The 17,583-nt window shown below is 49.5% G+C and overlaps 1 protein-coding gene across 1 annotated transcript in view; it reads right to left on the minus strand.

The window, feature by feature from the left end:
- The window catches only part of CDCP1 (CUB domain containing protein 1), a 55,564-nt gene that overhangs the window by 25,642 nt on the left and 12,339 nt on the right, over window positions 1–17,583 (minus strand). Inside the window, exon 2 of the mRNA XM_077777285.1 lies at window positions 58–267. Within this exon, the coding sequence (XP_077633411.1) occupies window positions 58–267 (210 nt within the window). The remainder of the gene's footprint in view (window positions 1–57; window positions 268–17,583) is intronic.

The following is a 17,583-nucleotide window of genomic DNA, read 5'->3' on the forward strand; positions in this document are numbered from 1 at the left end:
GTTCAGCACCGGAAGGCAGAGGCAGGGAGGCCAAACAGTTAATGAGTGTGTACTTACCAATATTCTTCTGGATCTCAATGACAAAGTGCTTCTCTGGGTCCTGGCAGTTAAAGGAAAAGACCACCTTTTCTCCAGATCTGATGGTCAACGTGGTTAAATGTCTTTTACTACTGATGATGTAACAGGGCTTCACTGGCAGAGCTGGGGTCCCAGGCGTTATGAGAACTGTAAGGCCACTTCCAGGTGGCAGAGCAATCTCGGAAGCTTCTGGAAGAAGGAAGAAAAACGGGAGTGAGCAGGATGCTTTGGATCTCCAGATGTGCTGCCTTCCCCGCTGCTGTTCCGGGGAGGACACCCTCTCTGACACCTTTGCTCCCTCCCTCCTGGTCTCAGAAGGAGAGTGGTGTAAAATGACAGTGCTGTCCTTACCGATGGGAAAGAGCCAGGCTATGACCGATGGGGTTCTGACAAGTATCTGTTTGCTTTATTTAAAAAAATGTTTTAAAGTTTATTTCTGAGAGACAGAGCATGAGCAGAGGGTCAGAGAGCGAGGGAGACACAGAATCCGAAGCAGGCTCCAGGCTCTGAGCTGTCAGCACAGAGCCCAACGTGGGACCCAAACCATGAGATCGTGACCTGAGCTGAAGCCGGATGTTTAACTGACGGAGCCACCCAGGTGTCCCTCTTGTTTCCTTGATTAATTTTTCTAAAAGTTAGAAACACTATGCCGCATCCTAGATGCCTTGTGCAATAAGTGTTCAGATACCCTGTCTGTGCAGGTATCTGAGAAACTGCCACACCTCTTCTCAATGTGACTGTAGACGAAAGTCCACGTACAGAAACCATCTATTTACAGCGACATATTTGTTTGCAAAGAGCTGCTGTCTCCTGCCCTGAGCACTTCGCCCGCCGGGGATACGCATACCTACAGTAGTGGAGGCTAGGAAAACGTATGCATATTAGATATAAACACATTGTGTCAACGAACTTTGAAAGTTAGAGCTAAATGATGCTAATACTGCAGACTGGGGTTCCGCAAAATGATCTGAATGGACAATATCAAGCCAGTGAGATGGGGGTTGATCATTAAACAGAGGTGTATGCAATTGGTCAGGACGGGGCCCTGATTCATGAACGAGAGCCATCTTGGCCCCTTCCCCAACTTGGGTCCTGATTTTGGATCTCTGGGTAGCTGACGGCCGGGGGCAGCGGATGAGGGGGCGGTCACGTGTAGGTGAGTCCCATGGAGGGAACCCAGGGGCTCACAGAGACATGCAGGGCTGACATGGGTATTCTGTCCCACCATGTTCCGGCACAAAGGTGTGCTCAGTACCTGTTCATGCACCTGCTCATGGAAGGTGCCCAGTAAGTGTCCAGCCAATGAGTCAAAAGCAATCTAACCAGCTATGCTTTCTCCAACCTTTTCATAAATTTATTTTTAAAATATTTATTTTTTTAATTTTTAAAATTTAGTTCTGAGAGAGAGAGACAGCATGAGCAGGGGAGGGTCAGAGAGAGAGGGAGACACAGAATCTGAAACAGGCTCCAGGCTCTGAGCTAGCCGTCAGCACAGAGCCCGACACAGGGCTCGAACCCATGAACCGTGAGATCATGACCTAAGCGAAAGTCGGACGGTTAACCGACTAAGCCACCCAGGCGCCCCTCCATAAATTTATTTTTAAAAACAAATTTCTTGGTGTGCTTGGGTAAGCATCTGGTTAAGCTCAGGTCATAATCTCTCCGTCTGTGGGTTTGAGCCCTGCATTGGGCTCTGGGCTGACAGCTCAGAGCCTGGAGCCTGCTGCTGATTCTGGGTCTCCCTCTCTCTCTGCCCCACCCCTGCTCACGCTCTGTCTCTCTCTGTCTCTCAAAATTGAATTAATGTTAAAAAAAGTTAAAAGCAAATTTATTGAGGGGCGCCTGGGTGGCTCAGTTGGTTAAACGTCCAACTCTTGATTTCAGTTCATGTCATGATCTCACAGTTTGTGGGCTTGAGCCCCACCTAGGCCTCGGCATTGAACGTGGAGTCTGCTTGGGATTCTCTCCCCCCACCCTGTCCCTCCCCTGCTCACTTGAGCATGTGCCATATCTACCTCTTGTGCGCATGTGCTTTCTCTTTCCCTCTCTCTCTCAAAATAAAAAATAAAGTCAACTTTACTGAGCTATAATTTCCATACATTTTTTAATGACCCACTCATTTTAAGAGTTTTAACAAATGTATACACACATGACCACTATCACAATCAAAATATATAAATTTTTCATCACCCCTAAGTGTTCCTTTAATGTCATTTTGCAGTCAGCCTGGGCTTCTGGTCCCAGAAAACTATCCATTGGTTTTGCCCCATCCAGACCTTCATATAAACAGAATCCTACAGTATATTCTCTTTCGTACCTGGTTTCTCTGCTTAGCATATTTGTGAGATTAATCCACTTTTCCTGCAGGGATTAGTACTTTTTTTTTTTTATTCGTAAGTAGTGTGCTATTATCTGTATAGACCACAGTGCATTTATTTCCATGCACCTGCTGGGTGACATTTGAGTTCCTTCCAGTTTTTTGACCGGCCACATGCTTTAATTTTATCAAAACTGCTAGCTTGCATGAGAGCTACATGCATTCTTCTTCCCACGGGAAGGTATGAGCATACTTGTATTCCCCATGCCAGCAGCTATGTGTGATAAAATGCTGGGACTTCCGTCCACCTCTTCTTCTTCTTCTTTCTTTAAATGTTTATTTATTTATTTTTGAGAGAGAGAGAGCACAAGCAGGGGAGGGTCAGAGAGAGGGAGGGAGACACAGAATCTGAAACAGGCTCCAGGCTCTGAGCTAGCTGTCAGCACAGAGCCCGACACGGGGCTCGAACCCACGAACTGTGAGATCATGACCTGAGCCGAAGTCGGACGCTTAACCAACTGAGCCACCCAGGCGCCCCCCGTCCACCTCTTATTGAACCTCTCTCCCCCTTGTTTGCTCTGCTCTGGCCTGGGCCAGCCAGCCGCTCTTTATATAGTGTGTTAATGGAGCCCTCTGTCTGTGAGGGAAGAACTTTACCCTTTTTGGGCCTCTGTTCCCCCATTTATAAAAGGAGGGGGCTGGGCCAGAAAAAACCTCCCATTTCCTGCCAGCTCCCAGTCCGTGATTAGTACCTGAGTCAGAAGTGACTTTGCGACTGTTGGCATCGCCTGTTCGCATCCCCAGCTACTGCCCAGCCGTGACGCGAGCCTCAGGGCGCCAGGACACCACCTCGACTGCCTTCCCGACTTTGCCTTCAAGACGGCTTCGGTTTGCATTTTGGGGGCAAAATGTCTTCATCTCTCCAACTCCAGCTTGTGCCCCTCTCTGTTTTGGTCACCGTGCTCAGCGACCACCTTGGCCTTCTTTCTTGACCACGTGAACCTCTTTCCCATCCCCGGGGCCTTTGTACGTGCTAGTCCTGATTTCTAAAAGGCTCTTTCTCTAGCAAAACCTGGGTCCTTTTGGTCATTCCAGTCTCAGCTCAAAGGTCATCTCCTCAGAGTGACCTTCCCTGACCAGCCTCCTCGGTGCCCCCCCAACCTCTCCCCCCGCTCCCCAGTCTTCCTGCTTCATGTCCCTCCCTGTTCTGATCTTTGAGAGCACCCTGTTCCCTTTTTTTTTTTTAATGTTTTTTATTTATTTCTAGGAGAGAGAGAGAGACAGCGTGAGCAGGGGAGGGTCAGAGAGAGAGGGAGTCACAGGCTGAAACAGGCTCCAGGCTCTGAGCTGGCAGTCAGCACAGAGCCCGACGCGGGGCTCGAACCCACGAACCGCGAGATCATGACCTGAGCGAAAGTCGGACGCTTAACCGACTAAGCCACCCAGGCGCCCGGAGAGCACCCTGTTCCTTGATCATTTGTTTTCGCCTCCTATGATCAGAACGGGAGCACCTTCCTACTGGAAGGCAGCAGGAATTTGCCTGTCATTCTCCGTGGTGGCCTCAGGATCTTGCTGTCCCATGGGGGCCGAAGTTACAAGCCCCCCAACAGGTCCGTGGAAAACTGTAATCTCCTTATTCTTGCCTTTGCTGCATTTGGCAGCATCTCACAGACAGACAGACAGACCACCACTCTTGTATTTCTGTTTGGGCTAATAAATCTTGGTGGGAACCAGGGGCTCCAAGCTTTTTAATTAACAGCCTCAGAGAGAGAAAACATTCTCCCTGGCAGAACTTTATTTACTCCAATGCTTCATCTTCAAGCAGTGTCATCATTTAAAATCTTCAGGGACGGACCTGAAGGCTTGGGGGCTCTTTAGGACATCAGGTCAAAATGAATCCAGGGGCACCTGGGTGGCTCAGTCGGTTAAGCGTCTGCCTTCGGCTCAGGTCGTGATCTCCCGGTTTGTGAGTTCGTGAGCCTCACACAGGGCTCTCTGCTGTCAGCACAGAGCCGGCTTCAGATCCTCTGTCTCCCTCTCTCTCTACCCCTCCTCTGCTTGTGCACACCCCCCTCCCGCCCATCGCAAAATAAATAAATAAATAAATAAAAACTTAAAATGAATCCAGATCCGTGTTCGGAAACCCAGTTGCCAGACTCCCATCGGAGCGGTATATGTCAATCTTGCGTTCCTTTTCGGCAATCGTAAAAATGTCTCCCCAAGTTATTTGTAAAAAAAAAAAAACTCTTGGAACACCCAGTCTCGGGAGACATGGCATGCTCTCCGGCGGCCTCCGACCCTGGGTCTCCGGGGGGCTAACTCACTGTCAAGCGAGGCTGCGTCCAGCTTCCCGACTGCAGCCCAGCTTAGCCAGCTGACCAATTTCCTCCCCATTCTTACTTCTCTTCTGTCTGCATTTCCACCCTTTGGCCACAGCATTATTTCAAAATTCCCGACTCCAGGGGCGCCTGGGTGGCTCAGTTGGTTAAATGTGTGACTCAGCTCAGGTCATGATCTCGAAGTCTGTGGGTTTGAGCCCCGCGTCAGGCTCTGTGCCGTGAGCACGGAGTCCTCTTTGGATTCTCTGTCTCCCTCTCTCTCTCTGCCCCTTCCCTGCACCTGCTCCATCTCCTTCTCTCTCAAAAACAAATAAACATTAAAAAAATTCCCGACCCTACAATTATTATTGTTATTTTCATTAAGTGTTAGGCCATAAGCAGACCAACAGTTGGCTGACGCTGGAGGTGGGGGCAGGGGATGGGAGCCCAGGGGCCAGAAGAGCCTTTGCAGGACGGGAGAACCAGTCTGTATCTTGACCATGGAGGTGACTGTACACTGTACACAAACTCTACAATTCATCAAACTGTACACTTAAAATTGGGGAAGTTTATTATATGGAAGTTATGCCTTAATAAACAAAAGAAGAGGAAAAACCGTGTTAGAAAGATTGTGTTATTACATAAAGTAGGCACTTAATAAATGAATAAAGGAGTAGTCGTGACCACAGTTAGAATATAGTTTAATAAAATCTTGGGGTGGGTCTTATTTCTCTTATGACGTGTGTAATATTTTAAAATATCTTTAAATTAGATTTTGAGAACAAAGCTGCTCTCACTACAATGCCCCCACTCAGCTCTTCTTTTTCCTTAAATTTTTTTTTAACTTTTATTTATTTTTGGGAGAGAGAGAGAAACAGAGTGTGAGTGGGGGAGGGACAGAGAGGGAGACACAGAATCCAAAGCAGGCTCTAGGCTCCAGCTGCCGGACAAGGGGCTTGAACCCACGAACCGCGAGATCATGACCTGAGCTGATACTGGATACTTAAATGACTGAACCACCCAGGCGCCCCATCAGCTCTTCTCTCCTCCTTCCAGGCAGGTCAGTATCCCCAACTAATTCTGGGATACGATAATCTGTTTTACTATTAGTGACAGTCCAGGAAAAATGGATAATCTCTTTTAGAAAAAGTATTTTCTTTCAGAATCTATGGAATCATGTGTTTATTCAACAAAAGTTGTCTGGGTTAATAATATGTTCTAGGAGCCCATACTTGGTACAAATGATTTAATGACAAAAATTGCGGGAGTTCCTGTCCCCAGAGAGTTAACAGTCCAGACTAGGGGTTTCTAAACAGCTTCTGGAGAGCTTTAAAAATGATAAAGTCCCAATGGGACCTAGGACTTTCTACTGGAAAGACATTTTTTCTGTCTCTGCTGGGAGGTAGGGATTCACTTCTATTTTTTTTCCATATGGAAAGCCAGCTCTAGTTATTGAATACACCAATCCTTCCTTCACAGATCACTAATGCTACCTCTGTTATATATACATAATGTTTATTTATTTTTGAGAGAGAGAGACAGAGTGTGAGCAGGCGAGGGGCAGAGAGAGAGGGAGACACAGAATCCGAACCAGGCTCAGGCTCCGAGCTGTCAGCACAGAGCCTGACGCGGGGCTCGAACTCATGGACCACAAGATCATGACCTGAGCTGAAGTTGGATGCCTAACTGACTGAGCCACCCATGTGCCTCTATATTTTTTATTTTGGGTCAAAATAACCTAGATTTACTTTCTAACTCATTCTGCAAACGAAGATGAAGCTTTGAAAGGGTTAAACGACTCATTTCAGTTGTACTTTTATCGTCTCACAATGTTTCTTTGTTCTGCCTCTGAGGTGACCACCTCCTCCAGAACATTCTACCATTCTACCGCCCAGCCAGCGGTGATTCATAGCTCTCCATTAGCACCCCAGACCAGAGAATCTCCACCTGGCTTCCCAGCTTCTCACCCCCAGGAAACACACGCAGGAAAGCCAAGGCTCGCCTACCTTTGCAGCAGGAGGGGACGATTTATAAGCCAGGCTGTTTCCTAGGGTCACAGCCAAGGACACATTACCCACAGGACAGCTTCCCTCATCTTCAGTGATGAATATATTAGTAGAAGGGGGAGATGGGGAGTGAGAGGCTGATGATCCAACTTTGTACCTGCCTGAAATCCAGAACCCCCCCTTCTCCACCTCCCCCTAGCTCTTCCACTCAGAGGCAGAGCGACCCCTCATTGCTTGAGTTAAACCACTTAAAACTCATCACAGATGCTCGGAGTTTGAGAACATGATGCTTGCACATTTCTCTCTTCTGCATTCCCCACCATTAATCATACCTTGAAATCATAAATTCTAACACTGTGGAATAAATCTCAACCTCCCACCACAGCCAATCCTTACTGGGTCGGCACATCTGAGCGTGGGACAGACGCACTGTAATTTACAGAAAATGGTTGGGGGGCACCTAGGTGGCTCAGTCGGTTGAGCAATCCGACTTCAGCTCAGGTCACGATCTCATGGTTCGTGAGTTTGAGCCCCGCGTCAGGCTCTGTGCTGACAGCTCGGAGCCTGGAGCCTGCTTCGGATTCTGTGTCTCCCTCTCTCTCTGACCCTCCCCTGCTAGCACTCTGTCTCTCTCTCTCTCTCTCAAAAATAAATATGCATTTAAAAAAAGTTTAAAGAAAGTGGCTGGGCGTTTTCTTCTTCAACATCTGTTTCTTTTGCCTCCCCAGAAACTTAGTATTTGACTGGTGTAGTCATTTTGAAAGATCTGTTACCCAGATCCACAGAAACTCAGACGAGGTTCCAGATCCTGGCGTGATTTTGAGGTCTTCCAGGTGGAAAGAAATTCAAGCCCAGCCCAGCCTCGGGCAGCAGTGTGTGGGCTCCCAGGCTCCGGGGAAGCTTGTGGGCTCTGGGCTCGGGGTCATGAATCACACCTCTCTTCTTCACTCTTCTGCCTTCCAACCACTCCTTATTCGGAGAACCTCAACCTTGCTAGTTTCTGCCCCACCAGCAGCTTCTCAGGCGGGAATTTCCAATTGTTTCCATCACCATTCATTAATCACCATATCACACAGGATATTGTACAAACGCCCCTGTGCTTTCTTCTCCCTCCCTGTCATCTTATCTCTTTGTGAGGGAAAACACAGGCAAGGAAAATAAGCCCAAAGAAAGGGATTTCCAGACACACAGTGGGGAACTTATTTGCTCCCAGATTTGTCAAGTACAGTTAAAAAAATTTTTTTTAATGTTTATTTTTGAGAGAGAGAGACAGACCGTGAGTGGAAAAGGGGCAGAGAGAGAGAGGGAGACACAGAATCCCAAACAGGCTCCAGGCACCAAGTGGTCAGCACAGAACATGACGTGGGGCTCGAACTCACCGACTGTGAGCTCACGACCTGAGCCGAAGTCGGACGCTTAACCGACTAAGCCACCCAGGCATCCCTCAAATACAGCTTAAAAGACTGACAAATGTGATTTAAAATTTTTTAGATGGGTTATAACCAGCTGCTCAATTCTGAGTGTGGTTCCCGGGGGGCTTGGCTTCCTTTTCCTCTCTAGCCACTGCGGGCACCAAGCAGCTCCCAGCAGGGTCTGGGCACCCGGAGACACCTATTAAGGTGGATGATGCCATGCAGGAGAGCCCAGGATGTGGAGGGAGACAGAACGCAGAAGCCCAGTGGCATAACAGTGAATCAGCACGGCTGATCAGTCACAGCCTGCGTGGGAGTCGGATTCCCAAGCAAGCCCACAAGGAGAAAAGAAAAGTACTTCTGGCCAAAACAGCCCTGTCCCCTGAGGAAGATGTCCCATCGCGCGTCAACATCCCTCCCTCAAGTCCTCTGGCTGCGGCTGGTGTTGGCTCATCCGTGGCGCGGACCCCTGCTCCTCGGGGTGAGCACCTGACAACGCAGTGATTTGGTTTTAGAGGCCAGGCGGTTTGCAAAATGCATTTTGTTAAATTGCGGATGGTCCCTCAGAGCGTGGGAGGCTCAGAACATGAGAGCCCGAGGAAGTGACCCCAGCAGACGGGACACTCCACGCCTACCCTGTGGGGACACTCACATCATTGATACAATCCCTCCTGCTTTCATTCCTCGCGGGGAGCAGTTGCTGAATTCACATGTGCTCGCCTGCCCCACCAGACCCCCCCCCCCATAGTAAGTAAACTTAGGTGCCAAGGAAAAGGCAAGGTCTGCAGACACTGGGGGTCGGAAATTAACTGTCTAGGGGTGGGGGTCCAGGAAGGCTTCACAGAGGAGGCACAACTCAAGATGGGTCTTGAAAAATAAATAGGAGTTTGGCAGCCAGGGATAGCGAGATGGGTGTCAGGAAGGATCGATGGAGGGAACAGCTGGTGCAAAGACAGAGGTATGAAGAACGTGGCTCCCTCGGGGCCACTCCATGGAGCTTGTTTTGGCTGGAGGCCCAGGGAAATGTGGGTAGAAGAGTCAGAGAAGATAGAGGCAGGGGACAGGCTGGGAAGGGGAGTGGTTGTGGCCAGGGAGTTTGGGCTTCCCCCAGTGGATCAGCATAACTTAGTAGCTTTGCAGAATGGTTATGAGCTTAAATTCTAGAATCTCACTGCTTGGGGTAGATTCCTGGCTCTGCCACTCACCGGCTTTGTGTCCTTGCGCAAATTCCTTAGCTTCTCTGTGCCTCACTCTCCTCATCTGCAAATGGGGATAATACTAGAGCCGTTGTAAGGATGAAAAGAGTTAATGCCTATGAAGTGCTCAGAAAGGAACCAGGTAGTCGATCAAGGTTAGCTGCTGTTAAGGCGGACAGTCTAAAGCCCAGGGCTGGGCGGGGACGAGGGTGAGGCCAGTAAGGCACCTTGGGGCAAGCCTGAGGAGGCCCTGGCTCTCAGGGTTGTGCAAGCATGGAGGCCTCCTTAGATTTTCCACGCCTTCCCTGCCGGCCTGGCCCTATTCACTGTTTATCAAAGCCTTTCTATAGGTGTTGACTCATGGGATTCCAGCAACTCTTTGCAGCTCAAGGAAGAGACTTTCACTTCCCCATATTTCCCCCAAACACAGGAGGCGGCTGGGACATTCTGGTTGGACCCCAGCACCCCTGCCCCGTCCATTCTGCCACCCTGAGCGGCCCTCCTGGAGGCCACAAAGGTTGGTCAAGTCAACCAGCGGAAGGGAGGAGCTGCCCTTCCTTCCTCCCTTCCTCCCTTCCTTCCTTCCTTCCTTCCTTCCCTCCCTCCCTCCCTCCCTCCTTCTCTTCTTCCCCTTTCAACATTTATTTACTTTCGAGAGACAGAGCCCTCTCAAAGGGCAGAGAGAGAGGGAGATATAGAATCGGAAGCAGGCTCCAGGCTCTGAGCTGTCAGCACAGAGCCCGACGTGGGGCTCGAACTCATGAACTGTGAGATCATGACCTGAGCGAAGTCAGACGCTTAACCCGCTGAACTACCCAGGCGCCCCGGGAGCTGCTGTTTCTTCTGAGGCACAATGAGCTGCTGACTGACACCAAGGGGCTGGGCATAGCCACCAACACAACTATTTAATGGGCTCCACCGTGGGGCGAGGGTGCCAGGCTGTCATACCACCAAATTCAGAGTCTTACTAATCCGTGGCCCCGGGGCAGTGAGGCCCTGCAGGCAGTGAAGGGGGTAACTGGTCCAGACCCCTCCCCATGTCCACCTGGCAGCAACCTGGCCAGGTCTATCTACATACTGGTGAACTGAAGGGACTGTCTTCCCAACGGTCCCCCACCGGCTGACCTGGAAAGAGTGAGTTCTCCCATCCACGTAAAACAGGACGCAACACAAGCTGCTGCTGCAGAAACTAATCAGTCTCTCTCCCAGGTGAGAAGCCTCTGGAATCTAGGCACCAGGCATGTCCAGGCGATAACTACAACGAATACTCAGTGAGTGTTCATTGTACGTGCAGCCTTCATGCTCGTATTCGGTAAGTATTTATAAATGTCCGCACCCGCCCCACAGAGTGGGTGTTAATATCATCCCCTCCTTCTGCCAATGAAGAAACGGAGGCTTCAAGGGATTCTGCTCCGTTCTGGAGCATGTGGATACATCTGCGCATAAATCTCTCTGGGACTGTGGCCGTTTGAAGGCTTCTTGCCAACCCAAAACATGGACTTTCACATTTAACTCCAGATTGAATCAAAGTGCACTGGATGAAGAAGGAATGATTTCCAAGAGGGCCAAGGAGGGAGAAAAAGTTGCATAATAACAGACTTTGAATGTGGGAATTGCAGAATTAAATAACACACATAACTCAGCTTCTAACAACTGTAAAGAATTCATGACGATATGTTCCAGTGCCGTAAGGCCGGTGTGAATCATATTTACATTTTATGAAATGTTAAAAGGATTCATTTTGTCAGACCCTGAAGTGTGAGCTACCGCGACCGTGAAAGTCACTAAGGATCACAAGGATGGGTGGGGAAGAATCAAAGACGCAGATTCAAGACCCCGTCTGTATGCCTGCCCACGGACAGAATCAGGACAGGGGGCCCATAGCTCCCCTTTCCCATCTGCTAAATGTTTACAGGTGGCTGAATCTCCAATTTCTTAATGTTCCCGCCCTAAAGCTCTTTGTTCCAATGGCCCCACCTAACGGATTAGTTGTTCGTGTTCTTCGGATACAAAGGGAGCAGCAAGGGGAGCCCAGGTGGCTCAGTCGGTTGAGCGGCCCATCTGGTCTCATGGTCAGTGAGTTTGAGCCCCATGTCGGGCTCTGTGCTGGTGGTGTGGAGCCTGTTTGGGATTCTCTCTCCTTCTTTCTGCCCCTCCCCAACTCCTGATCTCTCTCTCTCAGAATAAATAAATAAGTAAACTTTAAAACAAAATGAAACTGGGGCCCCTGGGTGGCTCAGTCAGTTGAGCTTCCGACTTCGGCTCAGGTCATGATCTTGCTGTTCATGAGTTAGAGCCTCGCGCTGGGCTCTGTGCTGACAGCTCAGAGCCTGAAGCCTGCTTTGAATTCTGTGTCTCTCTCCCTCCCTGCCCTCCCTGCTCATGTTCTGTCTCTCTCTCTAAATAAATAAACATTTAAAAATTAAAGCAAAAACAAAACAAAAAAAACCCAGGGGCATCTAGGTGACTCAGTCGGTTAAGCGTCCAACTTCGGCTCAGGTCATGATCTCTCTGCCCAGTCCCCAACTCGTGCTCTGTCTTTCTCTCCCAAAGATAAATACACATTAAAAAACCAAACCAAACCAAACCAAACAAAAAAACACAACGTGAGCAGCGAGATGGTTGGACAAGAACTCACACACAAAAGACTATGTTCTACGATTCCGTTTCTATCAAGTTCCAGAAGACAAAACCAATCTATGCTTGCATAAGTCAGAAGGGTGAATGCCCAGGAGAGAGGTATTACCTAGGAAGGGGGAAGAGGAGAATTCTGAGTTGCTGGAAGGGCACACACACGTATGTATGTGTATGTCTATGTGTATATACATATGGAAGATGTATCAAGCTGTATACTTAAGATTTATGTATTTTATTATGTGCCTCAATTAAACAGTTTTGAAGACTCAGAGAAACAATAGCTATTTGAAACTTGCTCTGATGAGAGGCTCAAACCACCCTCCTCCCATCCTTCTAGGAGGGCACTAAACCCTCCTGAGTCCCTCTTTGTGACTGCAGGGTGCTGGGCGTGGGGTCTTGTCCACCAACCATTCAAAGTCTCTGACCTCAAGGTCCTAGGTTCTTGCAGAGAGCCTCACACTTCTGGCTCCAACAAACTACGTTTCCCTGATTCTGAGGAAGGAGGAGAAAGGCCTGTTGGCTTCTGAGTAAAGCCCGAGTGGTCTGGAGCAGGAGTGAACTGAGTCAGGCTTGCGGAAGCAGAGATGTTGTGGGGTGTGTCCAAGACTTCCTCGGAGGCCAGGGTTAAAGGCAGACACACCAGTGCATTTACAAAGCAAGCCTTGGATCGTAACGTGCGTTCCCCTCTTTTTTCTTAATTGTGGTTAAAAAAGACAAATAAAAAAGAAAAGGGAAAACAGGGCGCCTGGGTGGTGCAGTCAGTTAAGTGTCCGACTCTTGGTTTCAGCTCAGGTCATGAATGATCTCGCGGTCTGTGAGTTCAAGCCCCACGTTGGGTTCTGCGCTGACAATGCTAAGCCTGTTTGGCATTCTTTCTCTCTCTCTCTCTCTCCCTCTGCTGTCTCTTGCTTGCTTCTCTCTCTCTCTCTTTCTCTCTCTCTCTCTCTCTCTCGTCTCTCAACATATAAACAAACTTTGAAAAATGTAGGAAAAGAGTATTCAGCCTTCTACTACCCATGAATAAACCCCACACACTTTTTTTCCCCATTTGTAAAGTTGTGGTAAAGTAAACATAACAGAAAGTTTACCATGGTAGCCATTAAAAAATTTTTTTAATGTTTATTTTTCAGAGAGAGAGAGAGAGAGAGAGCGGGGTAGGGGCAGAGAGAGAAGGAGACACAGAATCCGAAGCAGTCTCCAAGCTTTGAGCTGTCAGCACAGAGCCCAATGCGTGGCTTGAAGCCACGAACTGCAAGATCATGAGCTGAGCTGAACTTGGACGCTTAACTGACTGAGCCACCCAGGCGCCCAGCCATGGTAGCCATTTTTAAGTGTACAGTTCTGTGGCATTAGGTATCTTCACGTTATTGTGAAACCATCCATCTCCAGAATATTTTCACCTTCCCAAACCGAAGCTCTGTCCCCATTAAACACTAACTCCCCATTCTCCTCCCCCAGACCCTGGCGCCCACTGCTCTTTCTGCCTCTGTGGATTTGACCCCCCGGGGACCTCACATAAGTGGGATCATTCATCATTTGCCCTTTTGCGTCTCGCTTATCTCACGGAGCATAATGTAGTAGGCAGACTTTGCTTTCCTTTTTAAAAATTTTTTAAAAATATTTATTTATTTTTGAAAGCGAGAGAGACAGACAGAGCGTGAGCAGACGTGGGGCAGAAAGAGAGGGAGACACAGGATCCGAAGCGGGCTCCAGGCTCTGGGCCGTCAGCACAGAGCCTGATGCAGGGCTCGAGCTTATGAGCCTTCGAGCTGTGAGACCAAGACCTGAGCCAAAGTTGGCTGCTTAGCTACCTGAGCCACCCAGGTGCTCCCTGGGCTTTGCTTTTCCACCTGAGCATTGCTAACCGTGGATTGGACTAACACCCAAAAATTGAGCCAAATGACTCAGGCTCCAAATCATACACACACATACTATTCACTTTGTGAGAAGGCTGAGAACGTTTTTTTTAAAGCGAAAAACAGTGTCAATAAACTAGAAAACTCAAAAGATGGCAAAAGGTTATGGAAAAAAGCAGCAAGAGCATTTCTCTGAAAAGTGGACAGTCGGTCAGAATGTCATACAGCCTGCTGGCCGCCAGTGCTCAGCGGCCTTGACCTTCCCCGGGCAGCAGACAGAACAAGGGCCACCGTGACCAGTGTTCTGACAGGCCCGCATTCCTTGGCGATTAGCAGGAATATACAAGAGCACTCTCTTGTCTGAGCAGAAGTCATGTGATGGTTAAACTAAAAAATGTTTCGTTTATTTTTTTCTGAATTTTTTTTTAATGTTTCATCTATTTCTGAGAGAGAGAGAGAGAGAGAGAGAGAGAGAGACAGTGTGAGCAGGGGAGGGGCAGAGAGAGAGGGAGACACAGATTCCCAAGAAGACTCCAGGCTCTGAGCTGTCAGCACAGAGCCCGACACGGGGCTTGAACTCACGAACTGCGAGATCATGACCTGAGCCGAAGTTGGACACTTAACTGATGGAGCCACCCAGGCGCCCCCCATCTTACCTCTGTAAATTGCAGCTTTCTCGTCTGTAATATTTGGGCACAAACTACACGGGACTTCTACAAGTACTGCAGTGAGACCGGATGTGTAAAGTGCAAAGAACAGGGCTGAGCTGGTGGTTAGGCCCTTATCTGGTAACGGCTACCGTCACTTCCATCTGCACAGAGGGGACCATGCCCCTGAGCCTCTGAACCTTGTGGTATGCAGAATTTCAAGGTGATCCCCAAGACCCATGCCCTGTGTGTACCCCTCCCCTTGAAGTGTGGGAAGGACTCCGAATATCAAGGCACATCACTCATGTGATTCAGTGATGTTGTAGGACTAGGTCAACTTTATCCTGGTGGGCCTGACCTAGTCAGTTGAGCCCCTAGAAGAGTCTGGGCTTTTCCTGGGGAAAGAGAATTGAAGTGTGAAAGAGATTTGACTGGAGGTAGATTCTCTGTAGCTCGTTTTGAAGATGGAGGGGGCCACATGGTGGGAAGTCTGAGTGGCCTCTAAGTGCTGTGAGTGGGGGTACCTTGGATTTACCAGCCACAAAGAACAGAATTCTGCTACAACCATGTGAGCTTTAGGACCCAAGCTCTTGATAAGAACACAGCCTGGCCAACATCTTTTTTTTTTTTTTTTTTTTTAATTTTGATGTTTGCTTGCTTATTTATTTATTTAATGTTTTTTATTTATTTCTGAGAGAGAGAGAGAGAGGCAGCATGAGCAGGGGAGGGTCAGAGAGAGAGGGAGACACAGAACCTGAAACAGGCTCCAGGATCTGAGCTGGCTGTCCGCACAGCCCGACGTGGGGCTCAAACCCACGAACTGCGAGATCATGACCTGAGCTGAAGTCAGACGCTTAACCGACTGAGCCACCCAGGTGCCCCAATGTTTATTTATTTTTGAGAGAGAGAGAGAGAGAGAGAGAGCGCGAGAGAGCGCATGCACAAGTGGAGGAGGGGCAGAGAGAGAGAGAGGGGGAGACACAGAATCCAAAGCAGGCTCCAGGCTCTGAGCTGTCAGCACAGAGCCCGATGTGGGGACTGAACTCATGGACCCAAGATCATGACATGAGTCAAAGTCAGACGCTTAACTGACTGAGCCACCCAGGCACCCCAGCCAACATCTCGGTTTTAGCCTAGTGAGACTGAGCAAAGAACCCACCCACATCATATCTGGACTTACCAGTATAGGACTTGTAACCGGATGGGGTACATCCAGAGCCAGGACCTGCTCAGCTGCTCAAGGAATGGGGTTTGGATAAGTACAGGGTTTTGTCTAGGGCACGGAACCTTCCCTTCTGAGCTGAGTTAACCATTATGCTGTGACCCCAAGTGGACACCTTTAATGGAAGTGCTGAAAGGTTACAGGGAGGAGGGCAGACGGGTGGGTCAGTGGAAAGGGGGTGCTGTGGTCAGGAGGGCTCACGGCTGCCCATCCCACCTGGGCTTGTGTGCAGAGCCAGAGCAAGAAGAGGGTCTGCAGATGCAAACCAGAAACCAGGGCAGATCTAGTGGGAAGCCTGGGCCTCGTGACTTGGGAGCCCAGAGGCGTCAGGCTGCGTAGGGCTGGCCAAATGGGAGGTGGCTTCCGGGAATGACGGCAATAATCTCCCTCCCCATCTGTTCAGCACCTGCTACGTGCTGACACTTCCTGTAGATACTCTTTAGGTAAACTGTTCACATTCACAGCTGGGAAGACACACGCCTGAGATCCAAATCCAAGACTGCCTGACGGCAAAGCCCCCGCGTGGCTGCTACTTCAAGATGTCCACCCTCAAGGTCACAGGCTGCTGGGCAGCCTGGGCCCAAGCGTTTGTCCCCCCACCCTGGCTAGAGAGGGGCAGAGGTCAGAGGGACCTGCTTCCATCTGTAGCATTCAATGGAAGTGTGCGTGTTTGCTTTTCCAACACCCACTCTGAATATCCACGTGCCCTTTGCCCTGGGGCTGAGCGATGGGCCCCCCTACCCCCGTGACCACAGACTATGTTCTGTAGGGAGGCAGGAGCCGTCATCCAAAACAAGACCGTCTGCCTAGTGTGAGTCCCTCTCTTGGCCTTCGTCTTGCCCCTCAGAGCCCTGATCCCGACTCTTCCTCATGAAGGACAAGTCCCAGGCAAGGGACGGCCTCCGCGCGTCCCGTCATCTGACATCTTCACCACCTCCCTCCCGCCCTTCATTCCTGCTACTCTGGCAGCCGTCTACACTCTGCCCATACCGCTGTCGGGAGGATGACCACCAGCAGACTCACCCCCACTCCATCCTGGCTGCAACAGGAAGGACGGACGGAAGCAATGGGCACTACAGTCAGGCATGTCAGCCTTCACCAAGCGGCAGCTGAGAGGGGGGTGATGGGTCTTTGGGGGGCATTAGGTCTTACAGATACTTAACTGCAAAGGTCCAAACTCTTCGTGATGAGGGAGACCTAACTGGGAGGGTGTATCACCACCCCAGGAGGCGGGGCAGGCAATCAGGAACACAGCCTTCGGTTTGAATCTCCTGTTTTAAGGATTAGGGATTAGTACCTTTTGCTGTCATTGATGTTTCCAGTATTCTTTACTCTTTTTTTTTTTAAGTTTATTTTTTTATTCTGAAAGAGAGAGACAGAGAGAGAGAGAGAGAGCTGGGGAGGGGCAGAGAAAAAGAAAAATGGAGACAGGGAATCCCAAGTGGGCTCTGCACTGTCAGCATGGAGCCTGATACGGGGCTTGAACTCACAAAACTGTGAGATCATGACCTGAGCTAAAACCAAGAGTCAGACATCTAGGGACTTCGGCTTAGGTCATGATCTCACGGTCTGTGAGTTCAAGCCCTGCGTCAGGCTCTGTGCTGATAGTTCGGAGCCTGGAGCCTGCTTTGGATTCTGTGTCTCCCTCTCTCTGCCCCTCCCTACTCTCTCTTTCTCTCTCAAAAATAGTTAAACATTAAAAGAGTCACACTCTTAACCGACTGAGCCACCCAGATGCCCCGAGATTTCCAGCACTCTTAAAGGGCAGGGGGATGTCAATCCACATAGCCTGACTCGGAGAATAAGTCTCTGAATGATGCTCTCTCAAAGGACCACAGGTCAGGTCAATAAAGTGACTCCTCTGGCTGAGGCGCCTGGGTGGCTCAGTCGGTTG

The sequence above is a fragment of the Crocuta crocuta genome, unplaced genomic scaffold (assembly GCF_008692635.1).
Source record: "Crocuta crocuta isolate KB4526 unplaced genomic scaffold, BGI_CrCroc_1.0 scaffold77, whole genome shotgun sequence".
Classification (NCBI taxonomy): Eukaryota; Metazoa; Chordata; class Mammalia; order Carnivora; family Hyaenidae; genus Crocuta; species Crocuta crocuta.